We start from the raw sequence: 26928 nt of genomic DNA on the forward strand, positions 1-26928 counted from the left end.
ACACCCTATAATCCTCACCCACTCCTGCGCCAAGTCACTACATCTGTATTAGCATAAAGCAATGTTCTCTCAGCACACGCTAGCCTGACATTAACTTATTCACAGGATCAGTGTATGTACACAGTGACATCAGTTACATCCTGTATTATACCCCAGAGCTGCACTCACTATTCTGCTGGTGAGGTCACTGTGTACACACATTACATTACTGATCCTTAGTTCTATCCTGTATTATACTCCAGAGCTGCACTCACTATTCTGCTGGTGCGGTCACTGTGTACATACATTACATTACTGATCCTGAGTTACATCCTGTATTATACCCCAGAGCTGCACTCACTATTCTGCTAGTGAGGTCACTGTGTACATACATTACTTAAACTTGCGGCTCTGGGGTATAATACAGGATGTAACTCAGGATCAGTAAACAAATTTTAAAGGGGTGCCACTCGTATCTTGAAGACATCAGCTATGATAACTCTTGTAAAGCTGTTGTACAGGATGAGAGAAATATGGCTGCTTTCTTCTAGGAACAGTGCCCCGTCTGTCCACAGGTCGTTTGTGGTATTGCAGAGCACCACTATTAACTCGATCTGCAATATCAGCACATCTCAAAATTGACAAACTATATACAGTGCTGCGCAATCAGCTGGAGCTATACACAACGAATCATCACATGGACTGGGTGGCGCTATTCCTGAAGGTAAGCCGCCATATTGTTCTGATCCTGTACAACAGAACAGACAATTTAGTGACATCAGAACACACCATGGAGCTGGAGAATTTTACCTGATTTAATTATCTGAGACAGCAGGACTCTGGGTAACCGCCTGCCGTCTCCATAGACGTTACAGCATTACACCTCTGCGGGTGAATTATAAAAACACAAACTCTGATCCATTTATAAAAATAAAAATCGCTCCCAAATATTTATTGTACAATTGCGCCAACGCTCCGCAAGGGAAGACGAGAACTTGTGGAGCAATTTGCATAGAAAGTTGTCGACTCAAAGATCAGAACTGTACAAAAGAAAAAAAAGGATTCGTTCAGACTCCAAGCGTCGTCATCATACAACAATAAGCTCCACTGACAAGACCTCTGCTTACAGTCAGTGAACGAGAAACGTCCCAATTCTTAGTACAATGTTACAGTAACATCTCTTACCTGACACACTGTAACAAAAGCAGCAGCTTTTTGAGGTCAGCCCCAGACTACAGAGAATGTATTCTGCCCCGAGTGATGATATGGAAGCCTGCAGGATGGGTCACTAAACCGGTGGTCGGGCCAGGCCCTACAGCTGTGATACAGGCAGAAACATTATCTGTGGCTCCAGACTATTCCAGTCGATGGGGCCACAGCATGTCCTGAATTGCTGATATTTTAACAGTCTGAGCTACAGCGCATATACCTATAGAAAACCGTTTGGTGGTCACACACATAGCGGATTTGTCCTGTCCGCTAACACTCCATTCACATGGGACGGGTGTTCAGCCACAGATGTTGCTGCTACATGTGGATACACCCCACACAGACAACCTGCCATCCACTGACAGCGAACCTGGAGAACACTGACGCTCTGAAACAAAGGGACTCATTTAGTAAGACCAGCGTTTCACACACTGCTCTTAAAGGGATTATACAATACTTGAAGAAGAGCAGCTACTTTCTTGCAAAAACAGTGCCACCCCTATCCTCAGCTTCATTCACTTCAATGGAACCAAGCTGCACAAACGCACCAAAACAGGAGAGGTGCTATTTCTAAAATAAAGCGGCCATGTTTTTGTAAGCCTGGACATCCCCTTTAAAGAGGTATTCCCATATATCCTACAGATAGGGAACAACAAGCTAAGTGCCAAGGGGCAAACCACAGGGACTCCTACCGATCCTGAGAATGGGGACAAGTTTAATGGCCCCACGGGAGGCTGAATGGAGCTCCTGCCACCAAAGTGGCCATGCGGGGAAGCTGAGCACTCCATTCACTACAGGGCGGCTGCATCCCTGGTGGTTGGACCCCGAGCAGTCAGTCAGCCTGTGGATAGGGGCTAGCAAGATCCATCTCGGCCAACCTACACTGGGGTAAGACATATTACCAGGGGTGCGCCTCTCACTACCATTACCAGGTCAGTGGCTGTCCGAGCACCTAGGACCTGAGATCTGTGCGGCTAGTGTTTGGTTCCTGATGTAAATGATAGGAAACCTGTTGGGCTGTGAGACTCCACACCCCTCTAAGATCCATCCATATTATGGCAAATCAGGCTCATCCCTGGATCTGCGGCTTTCATTGCTCCCGCGGTCTATTAGACGACTTCTTTGGTACAGGGATTACTCTTTATTGCCTCCATCTTTGGAATCGGGGCAGTAAAGGGACGCTGGCAGGACAATACTTGTGAGAAGCCTCTGCAGTAGGGACTGTAGATGGTGCAGCGCTGGGTCACGCTCACTAGGAGACTTTCTTCCTCTTTGAGTCCGGGTTATTTTCAAACCGTGTGTTTGTGTCTCTATAGTCCTGATCTCTGGGGAAGCGGGCCGCTCTGCTCTGGTCTCTGTACTGTGGATAATCTCTAGAGGAGGAATAGGAGGGCCTCTTAACTCCAGCTATTGATGATGATGATGATGATGAGTAGGATGAGAAGTGTGTCTGGGATCGGTGCTGGATGTCCCCAGCACTTTGTCTCTGCGCCTCAGACCTGGAGCTATTGGCATCTCTTGACTCTTCCACCTGCCGCCGCACCAGTCTGGGATCTTCAAGTTTCCCTCTGGAGACTGAAGGTGCTGCAGGGGGCGGCGTACGGTTCTGCACTGGTCTAATGTCCACGGCTGGATGTGCCACGAGTCGCCGGGGTGGCTGGAGCACCGGTACAGGAGGTAGTATAGGTTCTCGTGATGAAGCATCAGCTGGGGGGGTATGTGAAGGACTGCTGGATGCATGCCGCTCTACGCCAGACCTGCCTGATGGCTGCCCAGTAGGACGTCTTGGTTCCACATGTTTCAGTATCCGGCAGACATCTTTCTGGTAGTGCCCCTCTCTTGTCTGGGAGAGCGCCCCTCGCCTCTTGGCATCCTGAATCAAGCAATTCCAGTCTGTGTTCTCCTACAAGACAACATGGTGGCATGAGAACCCATATAATTCCCATATACTAATGCTTCTGTATGTCCTGCAGGAAGTGGTGGATTCTCTCCAGTCTGACACACTGCTCTCTGCTGCCACCTCTGTCCATGTCAGGAACTGTTCAGAGAAGCAGCAAATCCCCATAGAAAAACTCTCCTGCTCTGGACAGTTCCTGACATGGACAGAGGTGACAGCAGAGAGCACTGTGTCATACTGGAGAGAATACACCACTTCCTGCAGGACATTCAGCAGCTGATAGGTACTGGAAGACCAGAGATTTTTTAATAGTAAATTACAAATCTCTGGCACCAGTTGATTAAAAAGACATTTTTTTGTGAACAACCCCTTTTAATACCCAGCGCAGGGTCCAGTATACTCACCATTAAGGTCCGCAGACACCCCAGGATGAAGAGACTGTACCGGGCCCTTGTAATGGTCACATTTAGCCGCTGACGACTGGCCAGGAACCTAAGATGTAAGGCAGTAAGAATAGGACCGTGAACAATGTGAACACCTCATAAGAAACCAATAGCCTCCAGAGCCAACAATACAAACCCGATAGATCCTTGGCCTGAGTTGGCACGGACACACGTCACGATGATGCAGTCCTTTTGGCGACCCTGGAATCCATCAACAGTGTCCACTTCACTGGGCCTGGAAGACACAGAGGTAATGAGTCAATGGCAGGCGGTACAGCTGCTGCAGTGGTTTCCTGCAGACTAATAGAAGGGGAGTCTTTCATGTCACAGATGTGATGGTCTCTTTAACCCCTTAACGACAAAGAGCGTAAATGTACGCCCTTGCGTCGTTAAGGGTGTTCAGAGGGGCGACCCCGGCACTGCAGGTATTAGCGGGCACGGTCCGATCGCCATGCCCGCTAATTAGCTTTTTAAATGCAGCTCTCAAAGTTGACAGTCCCCAATGGTCTAGGTGGGGGATTGCCCCCCGTGACATGATTGTGGAGGAGCAATCCCTGCATCTGGTCCCAGCCAGGGTCTGCACCATAATGGTGCTGCAGCAGCCGAAAGCAATAGAACACTGATCTCATTGATCTATGCAGAGATCGATGTGGTTATACTAGAAGTCCACCAGGGGAAATAACCCCAACCCCCCCCCCCCAGGGGGAATAATTTGGGTGCAGGTTTTGCATTGAGGTAAAAGCTTAGTTGCAAACCACACCTGAACTGGAGACAAGAGCAGTGCTGTCTCAGAAAAACATGGCCACTTTGTTCCAAATGGAGAACCCCAGGGCATCTATGACATCACATCTATGACAGAAAAGACTCCCCTACTGTCTGTGATTGATGATTATAGAAGGGGAACATGTGAAGACCTGGTGAGCAATACAAGCAGTGAGGCACATATCTTTTGGCCTATAGTAAAATTAAGAAGGTAACCACCCTCCCACCGCAATCTATGGTTCGCTCCATACTGCATATTGCCTTCAGCAGCTGACCAAAAAGAACAAATCCAGACTGTGGGCCTAACGGGTGACAACACCATGATGTCTGGTTATGCTGGTTTCCAGTTATATGAAGCACAAGCTGCACCACTCGCCCACTAGGGGGAGTCAGATCACCAGGTCCATTGTGGGACGTCATGTAATGCGAGTTTCTCACCTCGAGTCTCTGCCAAACTCTTTGTGAAGCTCCTCTAAGATCAGCATCTTCTGGGCGCGGTACGGGGTGATGATCCCGATGTTACGGGAAGAAAGTTCCTTCTTCTTGCTTTTTATAAGTTTCACCAACGCCACCACCATCTTGATCTCCTGCGGGTTGGCAAATGACCTGATAGGGAAGGAAAAGATGTTATTGTGCACGAACAAGACGGGTAAAAAGAGAACATCTCTGGGTTCCCCTGGAGTCACATGATCATCTCAGCCATTGATCACAAGGAGTTGTGATCAATCACGAGACATACAGTCTAGGAATTCACATGATGGTTATCAGAGTTGCTGAGTGGGAGATCATGTGACACTACCTGGTTCTATGTTTGTGAATGGACAAGTATCAGTCTAGGTCAGGGGTAGGGAACCTTGGCTCTCCAGCTGTTGCAAAACTACAACTTCCATCACGCTTTGGCTGTCCAGTCATGATGGGAGTTGTAGTTTTGCAACGGCTGGAGAGCCAAGGTTCCCTACCTCTGGTCTAGGAAACGCTCAGAGAACAAAAGAAATCAGCCGCCTATCAGTGCAGGTAAAACCTGTTCAGCTCACCAAACCCTCAGCTGTACTCACTCCTTCTCTTTAGTCTCGTAGCCATCGGACACATCAAACACCATGTACGGCTGGAAGGGCCACTCAGGAGAACACCGCGTCACCTCTGTTGCTCTGGAAAAAGATATTAGCTCTGGTGATCACATGGTTCATCCAACTGGATCACGTATGATGAGTGTATGTGATGCGAACTTACCGATCAGTTTTCAGCACACGGTTGTAAAAATGGTTAGATGGAAAAAGGCAAATGTCCGGATGCATGCGGTACTGAAGGGTGAGCTGCAGGATGAGGGAACTGTGGCCTTTGACCTCCAAATGCTTACACAGCCGCCCCATCAGTGACTGCCCGTAGCCAAGATCTTCAGCTTTCTGAGGGGGGGGATTAGATTAAACGACAACATGAAGAAACAACCTTGTGGTGAAGTGCAGGAGACCATGTCATGCAGGGATGGGGGACAGTCGGCCTTCCAGCTGCTGCAAAACTAAAATCCCTGTCATGTCTGGACAACTGAAAGATATGGCTCTGGCTGCCAAGGCATGACGGGAATTATAGTTTTGCAATGGCTGGAGGCCGCAGGTTCGCCACCAGGGATCTAGTGAACACGTCAAACTAGAATTTGTTTTATCCTGCATTGATTTATTTCATTATATCATAATGATTTCTTCTCTAGTCACATCTAAAGCTGCACTTAGAGTTCTGCTGGTTTCCCATTGCCAGGGAGCAGTGCATTGTGGGGAGGTAGTGATTAGGTCACATGTGTGACCCATATCAGTTTCAGAGGGCAACGAGCAGGATGTCAGAAGCAGCTTTGGAAGGGAATGAAGACGGCCTGAAAACTAGCACAGTCGCAGTACACAACTCTGTGCAGAATTCTTGTACTCACTGTGGAGATGACGGTGGGAGGAAGCTGCTCGGGGTCTCCCACTAATACTAGTTTTGTACATCGATGGAGAAGAGGGATGATGGTCTCCACTTCACACGACTGCCCGGCCTGAGGAAGGAGCATTCAGGAGTCAAGACATGTTCTACGCCGGCATCAGATGTTTCACTACAACACCCATGTGACTGACCTCGTCCACAATGACACAGCTGAAGGGGTCGTGTCCCAGCTGCCTGAAGGCCGATTCCAGCAGGATCCCACCGCTGGTGCTCAGCGTGCAGCAGATGACGTGAGACTCCAGGATGATGTTCCTCTGCAGCTCCTGTGGTCTCCGGCGAAGCTAGAAATAGAGACGACAGGATATATAAACCACCATGATGTATCTCATCACATGCTCAGCCAATGTCTCATATCCAGAACAGAGAACAGTCTGGAGGCTGCACTGATACACTAACATATCATAAGCTCATGATGTTCTGTACGCTGCCGCTGAATAGGAGAGCTATGTATGATGTTATTATTCTAGGGTCTTAAGGGTTTTACTCACCGCAGATGCCAATTGTCCAGTCGGCATCCCTGAACCAGGGTTTTTGGCTGTTCTCCCTCTCCTCTGCTCTCAATTGACAGCTCCAGGGGTCTCCAGCTGGTGTGCATGTCATGTGATGCAGTAGACCACTGGAGCTGTCAATCAAGAGCAGAGAGGAGTGATAAGGGAAGCGACCAGCTGAAAGGCATGGACACTTCTGGGTTTGGAAAGCCCAATGGACTATTGTGAGTGATAACGTTATCGCGGTTGTTTGATCCACAGTATTGGTATGGTTCAGCCAGTTTCCTCAGGTGCGTTCCACTTAAACATGAGGCCGATGTGCAGTTCTGATTCTTACCTCTCTCAGAGCATTCGCCAGATGTTGCCGCTCCCTAGACAGCTTGTCAATCTGCAGATCTATCTGCTCACACTGTTCAATATAATAAGAGAAATGTAAGTAACATGTAACAATCTAATAGTTTATTGGCTGGTTTATAATCAAATACTTTAATAGCCATTTCCAAGATCTGCTCCCTCTTCCATGTTATTCTAGAGCGGCAAGCTCTGAGCTCACCGGATGTTCCCCATGAATCTGCTCCCTTGGGGCTCTGACCTGGCTGCATGCATTTCCTCCTCCTCATCACACAGACACGTTTCTCTAAAGTCGGGGGAAACACACGGCTCAAGAACCTCTTCTAGGAGAAAAATAGTGCAAAACAGGGAGTGGAAGACATGACTGTAGAACAGGTCTGTATGTTGTCTGTAACCACAGCCCTGGCACTATGTACACGCTGTGCTCCTTTAATGGGGTATCCCTATATCACAGCACTGATAAATCACTAGGATCCGCTATCACTCTAGGATTTTGGGGAGTCCTGAAATGGACAGGGTTACAGCACTGCACATGTCAGGAAAATCTATCCAGAATTCTGATCAGGAAACCCAAATGAATCTCCTGACAGAAATGTTTCTATTGGGCATAGATAGCCTTTAGGATTGATTATCCATTATACATGTCCTTTTATCCATTAACAGATGCCCCATAGAACCATCAGAAATCCCAGATGCACTGCTTGCCAACCTGGGCCAGCGTCAGCTAGTACTACCAGGTGCTGTGTACGGCCCTTTAAATGTATGCGCTCCTAAGCAGGCATGGAAGTGGGCCGAGGCCTTAGCAATGCATCCTCGTCTAGCATCTCCTGCAGAGCAGCGCTCCCAGACATCCAGCTTTGCAGGGAGGTAGATATGTGCCATCACTATTCAGGTGTTACAGTCACATTACAGACTGAAGCAAAAGAGTTGGCTATTTGGCTGGGGAGTGGTGCATACCAGCTGTATCTCCTGATCACAGCAGGTCTCAGCTTGTCACAGCTACACAGTATTGCTAGAGCTAAAGCCAAAGCAAAGTCTACCCATATCACTATATGGCAAGAGCCGAACCCCCGCTAGTGGAGCTTAACTCACGGTTTGCTTGTTGCAGCGCTCCATGGCTTTCTGACGGCTGAGCTGATCCAGCTGTTTGTCCAGCGCTTCCTTCTTCCGGAAAATGCCGTGATCCTGCTGGGCTCTGCCTGAAAACGCATGAAGAGTCATCCATCACAAAAGGAGTCAAAATCTATCATCACTGGCCATAATGGAAACCTTAAGGGAAGCAGTGAACGGACCCAGAGACCAAACTATAAAAACTAAACTTTGTTGCAAGTCATGTCCACCACCTAACAGAGTAAGAAAAGGATTTTTATGGTGACAAGGATTTTCAGGTCAGAGACCTCTCTCATGCAGGAACTCAAGGTGGAGACCTGACTAAAGAACTAAAACACCATGCCAAATGAGAAGCCTAGTGGATGGAATCCTATAGTTTAAAAGGAGAAGTCAGAGCGCTGACTTTTTTTTTCTTTTTTTAAAGAGGCGGGGAGGAGGTGGCTTAACACAACATGCACTTACCTCCCCGGCTCCAGCACTGGGGTCTGCAGTCCTCTGCTCTGGTTCCCAGTCCCTTCCTGATGTGTCAGTCCCACTCAGCCAGTCAGTGGCCGAGGCGGGACCCCACTACAGCCACTGACACGTCACAACCCATGTCCCTACTCTAACAAGGAAGGAGCCGGGGGATCGGTTACTGGAGCGGGGGACAGCAGACCCCAGCATTGGAGCCGGGGAGGAAGGTTGTTATGTTCAGCCATCTCCTCCCCCGACTTTTTTTTTTTGGGGGGGGGGGGCTTTGGTGGAAGAGGTCTGAGCCCAGATTTTTCCTTTAAAAGCACTGGGAGCAGGATGTGGAAGAGCCAAATGTCCAAGAAATGCTTGGAACTATCCAGAGATGTGGTTGGTAAATCCAGGGGACTATAAAAGGGCAGACTAGACAGACCAGGGTATCCGCTTTGCCATCAATGTTTGAGGCTTTTATAACTAGATGTATGTTGCGGGTGTCAGACATCACTCACTGATTCTGTAGTTGACTTGACAGTCCAGGCTGAACTTCACAACATCAGAATCGATAGTCTTCTCCGCTCCCAGTCGCACCAGGTTTATGTCGCCGCAGTTTCCTAAGGTTAAGAATCACACAACAAATCTGCTAATACAATGTGTAATGTGAACGCTCCCTCAATAGGCTTCAAATTTCTCATATGTCACTAGGACAGGTCAGACTTCTAAAGACAATACATGTATAGACCTATGTAAATCAGACCAGCTGGGCCTTATAGTTAACCGATTTCAATAACAAGGAACTCTCATCGTGTTTAGGTCTAGCAAATGCATGGCAGACAGGGAAGCCTCAGTATATAACCACCATGCACTTGAAAAAGGGGGGACCCCTTATGTATGTCAAGAAAAAGTAACCGCCCATTATATGAAGTTGAGAATGTTGAACACTGCAGGACGCCTTACATCTGATCTTTGTGCTTTGTTAGCATGACACGTCATAAGCGCCCCGATCCTTCATTGTTCTAATCGACTTACCCACTGGGTTCTTCTTGTCGTTACATTTTTCCTTGAACTCCAGTATAATCTTTTTCATCAGGTCGTCCAGCGCTGCGTTGGACGGGGCACAGACCAGAACCCTGTTACGTTTATTTTTGGCATTAAAGTTCTGAACTGGGACATTGCTGTTCCTCTTCTGAAGAGAAAATAAAAAGGTTTGTCCATTATCAGAGGGTTGTTCCCTGTAAACCTGGTCACATTATTAACCCTAATTGTCAGTGCTCAGACAATAGGGGGCTCACAGCTCGTTAGATTTGTCTAACTTGCTGATATTTCCCCTTTAAATGATGGCCTATTTAACTGAATGGACGCTGTGCAATACCACATTCCTCCTGTAACCTGTCACCCATCCACAAAATAGGTAATAAGTATCAGATCAAAGGGGTGGGGGGGGTGTCTGACTGCGAAGGCCACTTGCTCCATTTAGTCAGGGAACAAGGGACCACCATCCTTGTAATGGGCAACGGATCCAGCAGTCAGAGCCCTGTAGATCAGACACTTCTAGGCAGATGATAAATTATAACCCCTGTAACATTGTCCATGGCTACATACCTCCATAAGAATTCTCAACAGCAGGCCAACTATAGTCTTAGATTTGCCGGTTCCTGGAGGGCCGTGTACCAGACATATCTTGGGAATCCGGGGAGGTTGCATCACCATGGCATAAGCTTTGTCGACAGCGATTTTCTGATCACTATTATATTCCTTCAAGTTGAGGATCTAAAGCGATTAAGAAATGAGATTAAGGGTACGTTCACACGTACCGGATCCGCAGCTGATTTTCTGCTACGGATCCGCAGCAGATTTCATTTAAATAACTGAACACAGCATCAAATCTGCACCATCAAATCTGCTGCGGATCCTGTAAGTGTGAACGCACCCTAAGGGTACGTTTACACGTAACGGATCCGCAGCGTATTTTCTGCTGCAGATTTCCTCTAAATAACTGAACACCGCATCAAATCTGCTGCAGATCCTGAACGTGTGAACGCACCCTAACTGTAAAGACAGCATTCTCCCCAGAACGCAGATTCTGCAGGACTTAACCAGAAGCGGCAGCCTATATTCTGCTAAAGGAAAGCAGAGCACCTTAACGGGATATGGGCTCTAACAGACTGACCTAAAACTATACATAAGCTGCATATAAAGATGCATATAAAGAACTCACAGAGCTGGTAGCATTATTTTCTGCGTTGTTGTTTGGTAAGAAGTCTGCGGTGTTGAGATGGGAGATGGATCTGAACAGCGGGTTTCTCTGTAGTTGCAGTAAAGCCTTAAATTGCCGCAGGGTTGTTATAAAGCTTCCGATTATAACGCACTGCACCTGCTGATTGCGGAACATCGACAGATTTCCATGCGTGTGGATACACAGGTCACATAGCGTGTACTGCTCCTGCTCAACTGGAGAACAAATAGGGAAAGTCAGAATCAAACTAATTTAGAGGAAATCTTCACTTGCTGCCATTTCTGGGGTCTGTAAGCCTCCAAGTCTCTACAAGAGGAAGGTGGTACTATGGGATGCATTAGATTCACCTGAGTGTGAGAGACTTCAAGCATCAACCTTTCAACAGTACTACTGGGGTGGGTAGTGTCCGTCAGACTGACCACAACACCTGTCTGTATGACCTAAGCTGAATGTATATCAGAGTGAACTCAACTCCCTGCAGCATATTTCAGATACTATACAGTATATATATATATTATATATTACACACACACACTATATCTCTATACATCTACATTACATCTATCCACCAGCCACTGTTTTTAGAGCAGATTGGTGGTCTGTAACCTAGAAAATAAGCAGTCAACGATAGGAGGGAAAGTGCAGCATTATCAAAAGAATGCAACTTTGCCAAATTATATATAACTTGATGAACCCTAAGAGATTAAATATATTAGTTGTGATGAGAATACCCCTTTAAGATCCATCTATATATTACAGCCAAGGATTTTTTTTTTTTTTTTATAAAAAGGTTTACACTTACTTTACACGGTATACAAAGACTTTTTTTAACAGTATAAAAAGGTTCTGCACCAAGCATAAAAAATTATAAATAAATATGGGGTGCTGTTCCTTTTGGGCTTATGTAAAAGCTGTTGAATGTAATGGAGATCAGTGTAACTGCATGTAACACTGTAGGACTATTGTAGTCATTGTGAAATCTACTCACAGTTCTGTGTATTCTGAGAGCGGTTAAATCGGAAAACATGTCCTATATGATAAGCCGGCAGAGATGGAGACTCTCTTTCCTCTCGGGAATGGGCGTCCAGAGACTCTGGTGCGAGTAGAAACACTAAATCGTCTTCTTTTGGATGACCTTGGAATTTTAAATCCTTATCCCGTATCCAGGCTAGTGAGGAAAACAATGTTAACCCATGACATGCTGAAACTCAAGGTGGAGGATTTCTAGGGGCAAAATTTATGAAAGGCCTTACCTTGAAATTCTCCCCGGTTGACTTGGCTGTCAAGGCAAAAGTTGTGAAGATGCAATTTGTAGGGATGGGAGCCTTGTACCCTTCGCTGATCCCTCCATTCCTTTTCCAGCTAGGAATACACAACGGACAGTAGTGAATGAGATGCAAAAGCTATTCACGTATATTCACACCTCTCAAAAAAGATAAGAATTCTTACCGACTCAAAAGCATTTTGGAGCATCAAAGGGAAGAGGACCCTAAAATACTCATCATAACTGGAAAAACTCAGTGGCACCCTCAACAGAGGTAATGTACAGAGATTGCTGGGGGCTCCAAACTGCTGGAAGTTGTCAAACATTTCATAGGTCCAGTGTAAAACCTCCCGCATGAGCCAGGCCTGGTCCATATGTGGTAGGCGTCCAGCTACAGGAAGCTTCCCCACAGAGGCCGGACCACTGTTTGCAGCGGGAGGTACCGGGATATTATTCTGATTGACGAGGGGCTGCAAGACACTTGTGTTTCTTTGTGGCAGGACTACTTTGGGCAGAGGGGGTTTTGGAAGCTGTACTTTGGGTTTTGGAGGCGTTGGATACTTTGGAATATTTTCTAGGTCCTTTGTCAGGCTGGCAGTTCGGGAAGCAGACTCTGCACTAAAAAGCTTGGTTGTAGAAGGTTTGGTGGATTTTTGAAGAGATGGAGGCAAACCAGGTCTAGCAAACAGATGATCGTCGGTTTTCTTGGACATACTATGCTTAGTACAATGATGACCAGAAACCGGGACAGGCTCAGAGCAGTCCAGATGTTTGCATTGGAAAGTTTCTTTCACCTCCTGTATGGCTGCAGATTGCTCCCCCACAGGGGTTGGTCTATTGTCTTGCACTATATCATACTCCACCTGGGAGCAAAGGTCCATATCCAGTGGATCAGCCTGCGTAAGAAATAAGTGGTCATCGTCCTCATCTTCATAATCCTCCAATTCTGGTTTTGTGGAAGACTGACCAATATCAACAGGGTCAGGAGATGGAGGCTGACCTATCTTGGTCCTCAGCAGGCCATTGGAATCATCTTCCCTCCTTGTTTCTGGTGCAGAACTAGTAGAAGGTTGTGGAGACCTCTTTGGGGATTCGGTTTTCCTCAAGGTGTCAAGTCTATCATTTTTGTCAAGTCTGCTCTGTAAAGAGGATGTACCATCCGGCACCTTTCTCACTGGCTTTGCAGAATTCTCTGAAGGTCGGGACCTGCTCTCAGCGTTATTACTCACCCTTCTTTTCTCAAGATCCTTTGGTCTCGATTGACGGTAAAACTGAAGGTCTTGACAAGCCAACATTTTCTTGTTCCCCTTCACCATTATTGCTTGCGGAGAAATGAGTTTTGCTTTCTGCTTCTTGGTTTCCACAAACCCAGCTGCCTTGCCATAGTTACGGAGTTCAGTTAAACTATCAAGGGACCTTTGGGACAAGTCAAAGGCTTTGCGGGGACCCTTCTTCAGACCGAGTTTTTCAGCAGTAGAGGTTGGTTCAGGACACACACGTATTTTCTTTGGTGGGACCACAGCTTTGCCTGGGCTCCCGATCTTTCTTACATGTCCATGCGCTTTCACAGGGCTTTTGGTTCTATTTGCTTTAACATTTAAAACTTTACTCTGCTTGACAGAAGACAGCGGTTTTGAATTTAGCTCAACTTTGGAAGTTTCTTTAGAAGTTTTGGACAGTTTTCTTTTAGAATCAAGTTTATTTTTAGTCTCTCCCTCCTGTGTACTTTTCCTATAGAACTGTTTAGAAATCTTCTCATGTGAAGATCTATCCCTGCTGTATTCACCTCCTTTATGAGTGTTTGCAGCTTTTAAGGATTCTTGAAATTGCTTTTCAGCTTCTTCTGTCGCCTTTTCAATGACATCATCAGAGACATAATCAGTGTCATAGCCCCACTGATCAAAGCTAGTAGCCAAATCAAAAGCTTCTTCTGGGACCTGGTCGGGCTCGGGTTCATCATATTTTTTTGACAGATCAGGTTTTTGCTCCTCCAACTGCGAGTCCGTCCAAGCGGAATAAATATTGTCCTCCGTTTCAAACTCAAAACACTGAGAACCAAACTCATCACAATTCTCTGCGTTCGGTTCCTGTTTTATTTGGATGTTTTTCACTTGAACAGGTTTAGCGGACAATGAAGATCTTGCATCCTGGAAGGTTTGAGGTTTCTTAAATTTAAGAAAGTCTTTCTGCTCCTCATCTGAAGAGTCGTCAGAAATCGTTATGATAGGATCGGAGGACAACTCTGTTTCGGAGGATGAATCGTCAGTGAACAAAGATCTTGTGGTTCCCTTAACTTTCCTCTCTATAGAGCTGAAGTCTTGAGATGGAGTCACCTCTTCAGCAGCTGAACGGTAAAGATCCTGGTCAACTGTGGGCTTGGCAGGACCCAAGTTCTTAGCCACTTTAAGCAGCAACATTTTTTTGACTTCAGATAATGGAAGATCATCATCATGTGCTTCACTCTCCATCACACAGTCATTATATTCTGCAGTGTTCGGCTCCTTCTTAATCGGCCTAAGATCATTCTCAAGCGACAGTTTTCGAAGCTGTTCACTAACTGGAAGATTGTCAGGAACAGAGCATTTGGCCTTCCCAGCTTGTGACAGAGGTATATCGTCACCATCACTCTCCTCACTGACATCGCTAACATTCTGCCACAAGTTTTCTTCCTTAACGTGCACATAGCATGGTTTTGATGCAGGTAATGTCTCGCTGATGCTAATGTTACTTTCAGATACAGAAGGTTCTTTCTTAAGCTTCCCAGCAGAAGGCTTTGCCATGACTTTGTGCAGTTTTGACAACAACCCTGCTGGCTTTTTATTGCGATGTATGTTTTCTTGGGCAGTTTCATCCACTGGTTCCTTTTTTATTGCGGTCTTTAAAACTGACCCATCCAGGGAAGAACTAAGATCGGTATTTGTGGTTTGGCCATCCTGAGGTTCCTTTTTAATTGGGAAAAAAGGATTACTCTTTCGTTCTGAGGACCTATCTGCAACACCAGGTTGAATATCAGGAGATGGTAATGGAGAACCAGTGCTACATCCATATTCCCAAGATCTGCTAGCAGAAGGTGTGTCAGGAGATGGGAGCGGAGACCGACTGCTGCGACCGTACCATTCATCATCCTCGTCAATTCTTTCAGTCTTTATGAAAGGAACAGAATGAACTTTGTTTGCAGTTGTTTGTTCCATAGCAGAACAGGGAGTCGTCGAGGTGCGGTCCTTAATGCTCTTAATAATCTGGGTAAGGCAACTTTGTAAACCTTGGATCTCTGATTTGCTGAAGTCTAAGTTCCAGAGAGTGTTTCCCCTGATAACAAGATTGAGTTTGTCCATATATTGCTTACAAGTAGCATTCTGTCCCAGCTGGTATCCCTCTCGCAAAAGGCTCCTGATCAGCTGGATGCAAGCAGACTGTACAGAAGATAGCGCCTGAGAATTGGGGGAAGACGACAAAGGGGAGTTGGATGTAGTTTTCGAGTTGGGTCGTGCCGCTGTGTCTTTAGTAGGAACCATTGAGCACTTGACCAGGACCTCAACCCATTTGTGAGAGCTTACCCAGAGTAAGTGAAGGCACTTTTTGTTCCTATGCAGTTCAATGACGGAAACCAAGACCCTGATAAAAAGTTCTGTAACCTTGTCACACTGACTACTTTTTTGATTGAGGACATCCTTTATTTCAGAGTACAGGTGGTGAATCACTTCTATTATGTAGGCGACCCCCAGGTCTTTCAGGTCCATGACTGACTGCACATATGGTATGAACCACAAGAAGGTGCTGTTGTGGACTCTCATATCTTGGCCAATGTCAGACTGCAGATTAGCCAAACTTTGCATGTCTTCATACATATTAGGACAATAGTCAGGGCAAATAGCACTCTTCCATCCAGTGTCCTGCAAATAAAGATGGATATACTGTCACAATTGTAATAAAAATTAACATTAATGCAGTGCCACAGCTGTCTGTGAAACGTGACTTGTATTACATCTCTACTGAAGCAAAAGAGGCTGAGCTGCAATCCTTTAATAGGATGTACATAATTTAGAGTGCAGTCATATGATGATCACTGAGGGTTTGACCAATTCAGAGATTAAAAAAAAAGATAGGAAAATTCTTTTGATAAAACTCTTTAACACTTGTAAAAAAAAGGTCAAGAGTTTTCCATAAAGTTATGTTGCTCAACTACTTATTAAATAAGTTACTTTTTGTTTCTTAAGTTTGTTATACCTTTTTTGGCTTTTCAGTGTTAAAATTATACACCATCTGACTACACGAAACCATGTCATCATCGTCGTCATAAGGGTCAGGTTCACATTTGGCCACCCTTAAGGAGAACAGATGGAGGTTAATTACGAATACAGGAGATTAGAACGCTGCTTCATTCACATGCCTCCTACAAAATTTTCCTTAACTGAGAATCTGACCTATCACAACTTTTCCGTATGTTCTCGATCTCTTTGTTGTAGCTTGGACTCGCAATGATGGTTTGAAATGCTTGGATTGGATCGATGAGTTGTCCCCAAACCTTGGATCCCAAGCGATCAAGGATCATCATGAAGCAATGAAGTGCAGGCCAAAAGGGATTTGTGCTTTCATCTACAAGGACATATTTAACCAATGTAATGTAATGTTTTGCTCCTTAACATCTATGTAAAAAAAATAAATAAATAAAAGTCTTCGCTAATAGACTTGCAGGTTAAGGCTGGGTTCACACTACTTATATTTGAGGCTGTATAGCAACCAAAACAAGGAGTGGATTGAAAACACAGAAAGGATCTGTTCACACAATGTTGAAATTGAGTGGATGGCCGCCATTTAATGGCAAATATTTGCTGTTATTTTAAAACAACGGCTGTTATATTGAAATAATGGCCGTTATTTACCATTATATGACGGCCATCCACTCAGTTTCAACATTGTGTGAACAGATCCTTTCTGTGTTTTCAATCCACTCCTGGTTTTGGTTGCTATGAGGACCTGACATGAGGACCAAATACTGCCTGAAATATACGTAGTGTGAACCCAGCCTAAAAACATGCTTCCTGTGTATTCAATAGCTACAGAACACAGTACATACCATCTGTTTGCTTCTCCATAACATAAAGGATGGACTGCATGAAGTCATTCTGTTTGTCTGGACTGAGCAACAAGGAGTCCATGGCCTGCTCCTCGAGAACAGTGAGTAACATGCAGACCCCTGCAATACAAAAAACACAAGTCGGTGTATAACTAAGGACTATAGAATAACTAGGAACTAGGGTAGGGCAATTAATAAAAATTAATTAAACTAATTCGCCCTAAACTTACTTTTTTTTTTTTTTTGAAAATTGCTAATTCAATTAAAAAAACAAACAAAAACCTTTGACCTACAGGGGGAGCAATAGTGCTCAGGGCCCGGATGGTACGCTTGCTGCTTGAACAAGGAGTCTGATCGGCCCGAAGCTGCTCCTCCTGCAGGTCAGAGCACACCCTGCTGGATCCAGCGCATCTGCACCCAGGGACATCCCCTCCGCCACACACAAGAGATCCTCCAGGAGCAGCAGCTGGGTACTCAGGAGCCCTCAGTGAAGGAGAGACCCAAAGCATGATCTCCGAATAGCATGTGAGTATTTAGCATGACAACTCTCCCCCACCACACCAACTAAGTGACAACTACTACTCACAGTACTGCTACCACTGCTTCTACTATTACTTCCAGTACTACTCACACTACTACTACTCCCCTTATCCACTATACACCATCAGTAAAAATATATATTTTTTTGCCCATATCACTCAGCTCTAACAGAAGCCTCATCTACCGAGGAGTGTGCGTACCCAGCCAGTAGTTCTTGTAATTCGATGTATCATACAAGTGAGGAGGCAGAAGGATAAGCTTTCCATCTTCTATCTCCGAAAAGCTGTAAATGTCCGGATTTTCAAACAAGCCGAGTTCAATGACTTTAAACAGGCAGGTGAAGACTTCCTGCAGGTCGTAATAGTCATCCCGGTCTACCTTACCCTGAGCTCTCGCTGCCAAAATGGCCCAGCGCCGAATCTGATTAACAAATAAAAAATGTGTTCAGTGTCTATGAAGAAAAGCTGGAAATATTTTTTAAAATTGTGTAAAATACTTACATAAAAGGGGAGGGGGGAAATAAATGGTAAACGGTCACTGCGGTTTCAAACACCAATCCTCCAAGTGATTAGGTCATGGCATAGTAGTAAGGAGCTGTGCCATGATCGGCCAGACAACTAAGGCCTCCTGAGGCCACAGAGGTGAAACATGCGTCAGGGTCTGAGGTGGGGTCTCTGTCATCTACCATGCAAGTAACTGGGTAACTAGGTCAGTTCTTTGTGCTTCTAATGTGCTGATACCTGGGTGGTTTATTTCTTCCCCCCCTTGGAGGGATCTTACAGGCTCAATGACTAAAGGGAGAGCAGCTTGTCACCACTCTGAAGGGTTTATAACAAAATCATGCCTGTTTTGAACATTTCGGAAACAGGAAGTCATTAAGACAATAAAGGCACAAGCCAAAGAACAATAACACAGTAAGAATAAAGAAGGTTGAGACAGTGCAGGTACAGAAGACCAGGGTCAAAAAGAGAAGAATCGAGAGTAGAAATGAAACTTACGCTCTCATTGGGATGGACGAGGAGGAGATAGATTCCCGGCAGCTTCTCGTACACTTGGAAGGGGTTATTCACATGCTCCATTTTGCACAAGGCATCAATGCAAAGTTCACCTGAAACAAAGTGATATTTATCAGGAAAAGTCAAGAGATCAACATGTATGTAGTGAAAACTATGACATTAGATTAAATCATAAGCATTGCATTCAGGGAAGTCAGTATCTGAAACTAAAGATCAGGGGTCTCAAACACTCGGCCCGCCAGATGTTACAATTTCCATCATGCCTGGACAGCTAAAGCATTAGCTTTAGGTGTCCACATATAATAGGAATTGTATTATTTTAACAGCTGGAGGGCCGCAGTTTGACACTTGTGTTATAGACTATTAGTATAACCCAACCAACTTTTCTTCAGCCGTTACCAAACTACAACTCTCAGCGTGTTCTAAACAGCCTTTAGTTGTGAAGGTGTGATTGGCAGTTGTAGTGCAACAAATGGAGAGCCATAAGACTGCCAGGGAATAATAGGAGTTGTAGTCTAGGTCTAGCCATAGGACTGAATAATAGGAGTTGTAGTCTAGGTCTAGTAAACACTGTTCTACAGTGACAGCCACCATCTTTGCACAGGAGATTTGTCCACTTGCTGTGAAAGCACAATTGTGTGCTGCAATAGAAGAGTCTTTAGCTTCCTTCACACGGCCGTTTTCTGCTCCACGGGTTTTTCATTAGATTTGGGGAGATGGATCCAATGGGACAAATAGCTTATCACCACCTCCTCCCTTAGATACAGAAAGCTTTTTCCCTACAATGTCTAGGGCTGTGACCACTGACCTGAATGGTTCCACAGCATCAATGACATCAGCCTTTGGTTGGCAAGAGTAATTGGAGCAAAGTTTGATGGCCAGTCTACCAACCAACTTCCCAACAGAACATCGTCAGATAAAAATAAAAACAAAAATACTGGTCTATAGACCATCTCCAACTATCAACCATTAGCATCCAAACACCACAGGAAATGGGACAGTGTACAAATAAACAGCCAAAAAAAATAATTAGAAATGGCCAAACTCGACACTAGATGTTTCAACAGGTCACTTCCTTGGCCAAATTTAGGACTTTAGCGTCCATCCAGATGTCCATAAATCTTAACGCATTTGGCCTTCTAGTCTTGCTTTATTCCTCTTGCCACCTTTTTTCTTGGCCACTTTCATACTTCATCTCTACTAGATATTTTCCTATTTCATCATCATCCTTGCTTTATCAAAAGTCCAGTTTTTAAACGTTTCTCTCTCTGGTCATAGCCATATACTTGCTTATATTTTGCCATATCTTTTGGTAACACTACTACCCTGTTTCCTCAATAAACAGACATTCCCTGAAAATAAGACCTAGTAGAAGTTTTGCTGAATTGCCTAATATAAGGCCTCCCCCAAAAGTAAGAGCTAGCAAAGTTTTTGTTTGGAAGCATGCCCACCTAACAGGACACCAGGGCATGCAACTGACTTTTTTTAACCCACCGCCGGTGTCCCCTACCTTCACCGCCTGTTGCAGAGCAGCTGCATGCAGGACAGGTAAGACTGTCACCTGCTGTCATCCCCAATGTTCCCTTGCGTGGCTGTCACTTGTAAACGTGCAGACAAGGTATTAAGAGGCCCATTGCCTGCCACATTCCCCGTTGTCCCCTACAGTCAGATCTAGAGCTGCACACAATCTACAGTTATACCATCATCTGCTACCATACTGTATGCTGTCCCTGCTGTGCTGTACAAGTGCGCTCTGGTGAGCTCTCCCTGGCGAAAAGAAGCCACCATACTGTACTTTCTGTATCTGCTGTGCATGTAACATGTGAATTCTTCATGGAAAAAGACATCCCCTGACGCATCCTTGGTAGCAAAATTGATTAAGTGAATATAAGACACTGTCTTATTTTCGGATAAACACTGTAGTACTAGATCATCCTCTTGAACAATCTTTCTTTTGGTCCAAATCACAACCTAAGAGCCCCAATCTCACACAAGGTGCCTCAAAAACAGCATATCACCTCTAATCTTGAGCTCAACATCGGCCTTCCAACTAATAGTGCATTTCCAACTTAAAGAATACTGTAAGCATCAGGAGTATAATTCACCATTAACACATTCTGGAGTCTCTATTATATCTCTTTTTATTATTTTTTTTCAAATTGGATGCCTCTAGTATCTACATAATCTCTCAACATTTTATCCACAATGATTACAGATCTCAGCACATCAAATCCTTAAGTAATATCCAATCACAGACCTCAAGCTCCAGCAAGAACTTCTTCATAAATGTGGTATCAAAACCAATGACCTATTTTTAAACTTATTTGTTCGTCGTCACTTAAGGGGTAGTGCGGCGCTAAACAATTATTCACAAAATAACACATTACAAAGTTATACAACTTTGTAATGTGTGTTATGTATGTGACTGGCCCCCTTCCCAGTGTTTCCCCCGCCCCCCCACCAGACCCGGAAGTGTGGTGCATTATATTAAAAGCATCTCGTGTCGACCCCCGTCCACCATCTTGGGACAATGACGTAGTCTTCGGGAGGCCGGCCGAACCGCTCCATCCGTCAATCATGCCGGCCCCCCTCTGCTGCGTCATCAGCAGCACAACTTTTACAAGGGGTGGAAATCATATTGTTTAGTTTAGGACCCTGTCATATCACTCCGACAGGCATTGAAAACATCCACTGACTTCAAGGAGAAGCTGCAAGCCTCTAGACACACTGGTAACCTGGCTCCTTGGGTTAGTCAAGCCCCTAGTTACAAATATATCTTCACTACTAATCATAACCATAAAATCTTTCAGAACTGTATTTTAGGAACCCTTCAACACAGAACCAAGTTAAGATACCTATACATTCTTCTGTCCCAATATCTGTACAAATTCATAAACTAATCTTGTCTCAAACCATGCTAAATCTGGTCTACAAAATACAAAACTTAGAGCCCTACTGCACAAAAAGATTATTGAGCAATAAACCATATCATTCAAATGAAAGTAATAATCTTTCCGTGTGTGGGCAACGATCAAACAAAAAGTCGCTTGTGTTGTTGATCTCATCTTTTGAGGCGACCTAGAAATTAGCATTCATCGTTGGCAAATCTTTTGGTGTATGTACATATCATTTGCTCCGATCAGTGTGGTATACTTCAGAAAGACCGCAATCGTTAACGTCAACTATCGTTTTGTGCATTGGGGGGAGCGCTTTTAAAAACATTAAATTTTTTGTTGGAGAACACAGAAATGCTTTACAGACCTTATCATTCATTGTTTGAAAGATTTCCTTCCATACAAAGCTGAATAACCTAACAAACGTGATCTACACTTAAACTCGCTCGTTAACGATAATCGCTTTGAGGAATTGGTGTAAACGAGCGAACGACAAAGGCAAAATCGTTATATTGCCGTTCAAAATTGTTTTTCAGCATGTCGAAAAAAAAATCATTGGTCTTTGAAAGATAATTAGCTAATCTGTTCATATATCAAAATTAGAAATTGTTCGTAAAAAGGTCTAAAAAAAAAAAAAAAAAAAGTAGGTGTCATATGGTCATGATCACCCCGGCGAACGTTTTAAACAGCCATGTAACGACCGCAAAATAATCGTTACACTACATATATCGTTCACTCAAAAAAAAAAAAAAAAAAAAAAAAAACCTTTAGTGATAGTTAACGAGCGGTCGTTGGAGAGAGTTTATGAACGATAATCTTTCCATGGAATAGGGCCTTTATACACAGTAGATTTGTTGGCTGAACACTCTGGTACAATTTATAGTACATGCATGTGTGTCCGAGACAAGTGCATATGTATGGGGGAGGACATCAGACAGGTGTAAGCTAAATGTATGTTTGGCTAACAGCCAGCTAAAATGCATAGCCATCTTTAACCATGGCTCTAGAGATTATGTATCAACTCAAAGAACCCTTGTATCACAAGGCTGACCATAAGCAGTAACCTACAATATCTCTAGGCAAATGCAGTTCTTTAACCAAGTTCCGGAGAGCCAGGCCAAAAAAAAAAAAAAAAAAAAAAAACTTTTAAGTTCCAGACACCACTTCCTACATCACTTATGCTGGAGACTACAAGATAAGACATGAAACATTTCACAACACATGCCAACGTTACATCATTCTGAAGAAGCCAAAATAAACACTGAGCCACCCAGCACCAAAGCAGTAACAAACTGCAACCAAAACTAGGAAATGATATCCTATGGTCAGCACTGAAGTCAATACTGAAAACCTCAGTGGCCAAGTAGACTTCCCAAATCAAATACCAAGAATTTGTCCGGTTGTTGGTGGATTCAGTATCTTGTTTGTAACATCATGGTCTGTGGGCTGAAGGACGAATCCCGAGGCATAACTTTCTGCTGAGGATGATGATTAAACTCTATGGCGCCACAATGGCTCATTTACAGCAGTGTCGTCTTGCATCATCGGCCATTGGCAACATCTTCATGAGGTTGGTATGTTCTCCGATTATTTCCCACAATCAAACACAGCGGCTAAAATAGCTTAGTGTGAAACTTGTGGGACTATTAGAATCAGTTTATATTAAGAAAGAATGCAATCCCACCGAATGAAATCTCCTTTAGGTGAACAGAAAATTCAGCATGACCTGCTAATCCAATGATGTCTGATCTTTACAGATGTCAGAGAAGATGATGTGAAACACAGGGAAAACACAAATACTATATAGCTGGCATTGTGTTGACCACTGTACACAGACCTTTACGTTCCAGCAAATGTTGCAGAGTTAGATGACTCTGAAGGAAAACTTTGGGTCTTCCACGTCGACGTTTCAGCTTCGGACCAAACTTTTACAGACTTAAAAAGTTATTGGCCAAGGGAGATGTAGAATAAGGAACCATTAAGGCAATGTGAACTTTTCTAAAATCCCTGAAGAGTAAATTCATTGTAGAATCCATCCTAGGATGCTATGTCTACCTCAACGGTGAGGTCTGTAGATCTGTATTGATCGGCCCTAATGGTCATCTTAGAAGATATATCCAAAGCAATTAGGGGAGGTTCCATTGTAAGTCGATTTCAAACATGGCCACAACTGGAATCTTACTATAAGAGCTAAATCCAAGCTAAAAATACTCGGCATGTACTTACTGATGCACTTGTCAAGCAACAAGTACGGATACTTTAGGATTTCCAAGAGAGGCACCCGAACATTACTCTCAAAGTTGGGGCCGGTGTAGCCAAATAGTTGTTTCTCTCCATCCTCTTCCACCAAAAACAGCTCATCGTCATCGTCTATCTCTTCACGCATTGCCTTCTCCAGCTGAGTGGTGATCCGAGAGCGCTCCATGTTCCACAGAGCCTAAAAATGAAGGGTCATAAAAATGTAACCTTTAGCAAAAACGTGAACAGGGAAGATGGGGGGTGGGGAGGTTATACAGTACCTTGTGCAGCTGCGGAGCCTCATCTCGGACTCTGTGGTACTCCAGGACACACTCCATACAGAAGGAGAGGTCATCGTCAGCTCCGGTAAGGTCATCGCTCGGTAGCTCCTTGGCGGCATAGCTCTTCAGCAGTTCTGTGGAATCAGAACCACCTGGCGTGCACCAGCGGCATGTGCTCATCCTATCACCAATACAAACACATATATATATATATATATATATATATATATATATATATATATATATATATATATATATATATATATATACACACACATACCAGTCCGGAGGCGTCTCTTACACAAGTGTCGGGGCTGTGAGACTTAACTAATGGACTTGGGGCATCAATCGTCGAGTCGAAAATTCTAAGACACCTAATCTCAGATCCACAGGCGACTGATATAGGACACCAGTAAGAGGCGGTGGTCACGGTCTGTCAGTCACCATGGTGATAGCCACATGGCGGCCTGTACACCCGCACCCAGTCCCCCCCAATACTCCAGGGTCCTCTCCACCTAACATCCGTCCTAAGGTCACGGCCACATCCCGGGATATCCAGGGAGCAGACACGGCTCCAGACTCCACCATTGTGCTTCAACAAACTTTATATAAACTTTGACAAAGTGACAAGGCAGTGGGCTGAGGTAAAATACACTGTATGTACTAGCACACAGCATCCACAGCTAAGTCTGGTGTCACACTGTGCAGAAGCCATGATCCCTATCATTCTCCGGCATGTCACCTCCTGTCACCCCGACCTCCTCACCTTCTGTTGCTCCGTGTTCACACAGTGTCAGCCTCCTCCGCCATGGCGCGGCCGCCTCAGCCTGCCCTCCCCTTAGAGGCCTAGCGCCTTTCCTCAGTCCTCGGCCTCACGTTATAAACGCTCCCGTCACAACGAGCAGCGCGCCGGCCCCTCCCCGGAAGTGACGTCAGGCCACCCCCCTTCTGTTTACTGCACACATGGAGCCCGCGCTCCCGCCCACCTCACGCTGCTGACAGGAGGCGCCACATAATGAGACTGTACGAGGAGGAGCATTATAGGGATATTACAGCGCCCTCACCTGGTATCAGGGCAGAAGTGTCCTCATGTGCAGTGTGTATCATAGAGCGGAGTGCCGTCCCTGCTGCAGAACCTCATCATACCGCACCTCAGCTGCTGCAGAACCTCATACTGAACCTCAGCTGCTGCAGAACCTCATCATACTGCACCCCAGCTGCTGCAGAACCTCATCATACTGCACCTCAGCTGCTGCAGAACCTCATCATACTACACCTCAGCTGCTGCAGAACCTCATCATACTGAACCTCAGCTGCTGCAGAACCTCATCATACTACACCTCAGCTGCTGCAGAACCTCATCATACTACACCTCAGCTGCTGCAGAACCTCATCATACTACACCTCAGCTGCTGCAGAACCTCATCATACTGCACCTCAGCTGCTGCAGAACCTCATCATACTGCACCTCAGCTGCTGCAGAACCTCATCATACTACACCTCAGCTGCTGCAGAACCTCATCATACTACACCTCAGCTGCTGCAGAACCTCATCATACTGAACCTCAGCTGCTGCAGAACCTCATCATACTACACCTCAGCTACTGCAGAACCTCATCATACTACACCCCAGCTGCTGCAGAACCCCATCATACTACACCTCAGCTGCTGCAGAACCTCATCATACTACACCTCAGCTGCTGCAGAACCCCATCATACTACACCTCAGCTGCTACAGAACCTCATCATACTACACCTCAGCTGCTGCAGAACCTCATCATACTGCACCTCAGCTGCTGCAGAACCTCATCATACTACACCTCAGCTGCTGCAGAACCTCATCATACTACACCTCAGCTGCTGCAGAACCTCATCATACTACACCTCAGCTGCTGCAGAACCCCATCATACTACACCTCAGCTGCTACAGAACCTCATCATACTGCACCTCAGCTGCTACAGAACCTCATCATACTACACCTTAGCTGCTGCAGAACCTCATCATACTGCACCTCAGCTGCTGCAGAACCTCATCATACTACACCTCAGCTGCTGCAGAACCTCATCATACTACACCTCAGCTGCTGCAGAACCTCATCATATTACTCCTCAGCTGCTGCAGAACCTCATCATACCACAACTCAGCTGCTGCAGAACCTCATCATACTACACCTCAGCTGCTGCAGAACCTCATACTACACCTCAGCTGCTGCAGAACCTCATACTACACCTCAGCTGCTGCAGAACCTCATCATACTGCACCTCAGCTGCTGCAGAACCTTATCCTACTGCAACTCAGCTGCTGCAGAACCTCATCATACTACACCTCAGCTGCTGCAGAACCTCATCATACTACACCTCAGCTGCTGCAGAACCTCATCATACTACACCTCAGCTGCTGCAGAACCTCATCATACTACACCTCAGCTGCTGCAGAACCTCTTCATACTGCACCTCAGCTGCTGCAGAACCTCATCATACTACACCTCAGCTGCTGCAGAACCTCATCATACTACACCTCAGCTGCTGCAGAACCTCATCATACTACACCTCAGCTGCTGCAGAACATCATACTGCACCTCAGCTGCTGCAGAACCTCATCATACTACACCTCAGCTGCTGCAGAACCTCATCATACTGCACCTCAGCTGCTGCAGAACCTCATCATACTACACCTCAGCTGCTGCAGAACCTCATCATACTACACCTCAGCTGCTGCAGA

At 45.2% G+C, this 26928-nt stretch overlaps 2 protein-coding genes across 2 annotated transcripts in view; one reads left to right on the plus strand and one right to left on the minus strand.

Moving 5' to 3' along the window:
- Nucleotides 1-26928, plus strand: part of GTF3C4 (general transcription factor IIIC subunit 4) — a 660517-nt gene that overhangs the window by 316356 nt on the left and 317233 nt on the right. The window lies entirely within an intron of this gene.
- SETX (senataxin) lies at nucleotides 897-25144 on the minus strand. The gene is made up of 25 exons (XM_069943708.1): nucleotides 24973-25144; nucleotides 24207-24387; nucleotides 23914-24124; nucleotides 18776-18885; nucleotides 17978-18197; nucleotides 17238-17357; nucleotides 16585-16756; nucleotides 16388-16484; nucleotides 12346-16053; nucleotides 12150-12258; nucleotides 11885-12064; nucleotides 10879-11111; nucleotides 10263-10430; nucleotides 9690-9846; nucleotides 9173-9274; nucleotides 8196-8302; nucleotides 7090-7161; nucleotides 6396-6545; nucleotides 6209-6316; nucleotides 5521-5693; nucleotides 5346-5438; nucleotides 4729-4896; nucleotides 3665-3763; nucleotides 3490-3577; nucleotides 897-3091 (listed from the first exon to the last, which is right to left on the minus strand). The coding sequence occupies exons 2-25, from the start codon at nucleotides 24384-24386 to the stop codon at nucleotides 2441-2443; spliced, it is 7476 nt and encodes a 2491-aa protein (XP_069799809.1). The 5' UTR covers nucleotide 24387; nucleotides 24973-25144; the 3' UTR covers nucleotides 897-2440.

The sequence above is a fragment of the Dendropsophus ebraccatus genome, chromosome 10, assembly GCF_027789765.1.
Source record: "Dendropsophus ebraccatus isolate aDenEbr1 chromosome 10, aDenEbr1.pat, whole genome shotgun sequence".
NCBI classification, from domain to species: domain Eukaryota; kingdom Metazoa; phylum Chordata; class Amphibia; order Anura; family Hylidae; genus Dendropsophus; species Dendropsophus ebraccatus.

Excerpts from the sequence above, each read along its gene's own strand:
- SETX (XM_069943708.1), bottom strand. The coding sequence starts at position 24,386 with ATGAGCACATGCCGCTGGTGCACGCCAGGTGGTTCTGATTCCACAGAA. Across the intron at positions 16,054-16,387 it reads ACACTGAAAAGCCAAAAAAG|GACACTGGATGGAAGAGTGC; the intron begins GTATAACAAACT and ends CTTTATTTGCAG. Across the intron at positions 3,764-4,728 it reads GAGTTTGGCAGAGACTCGAG|GCCCAGTGAAGTGGACACTG; the intron begins GTGAGAAACTCG and ends TGTGTCTTCCAG.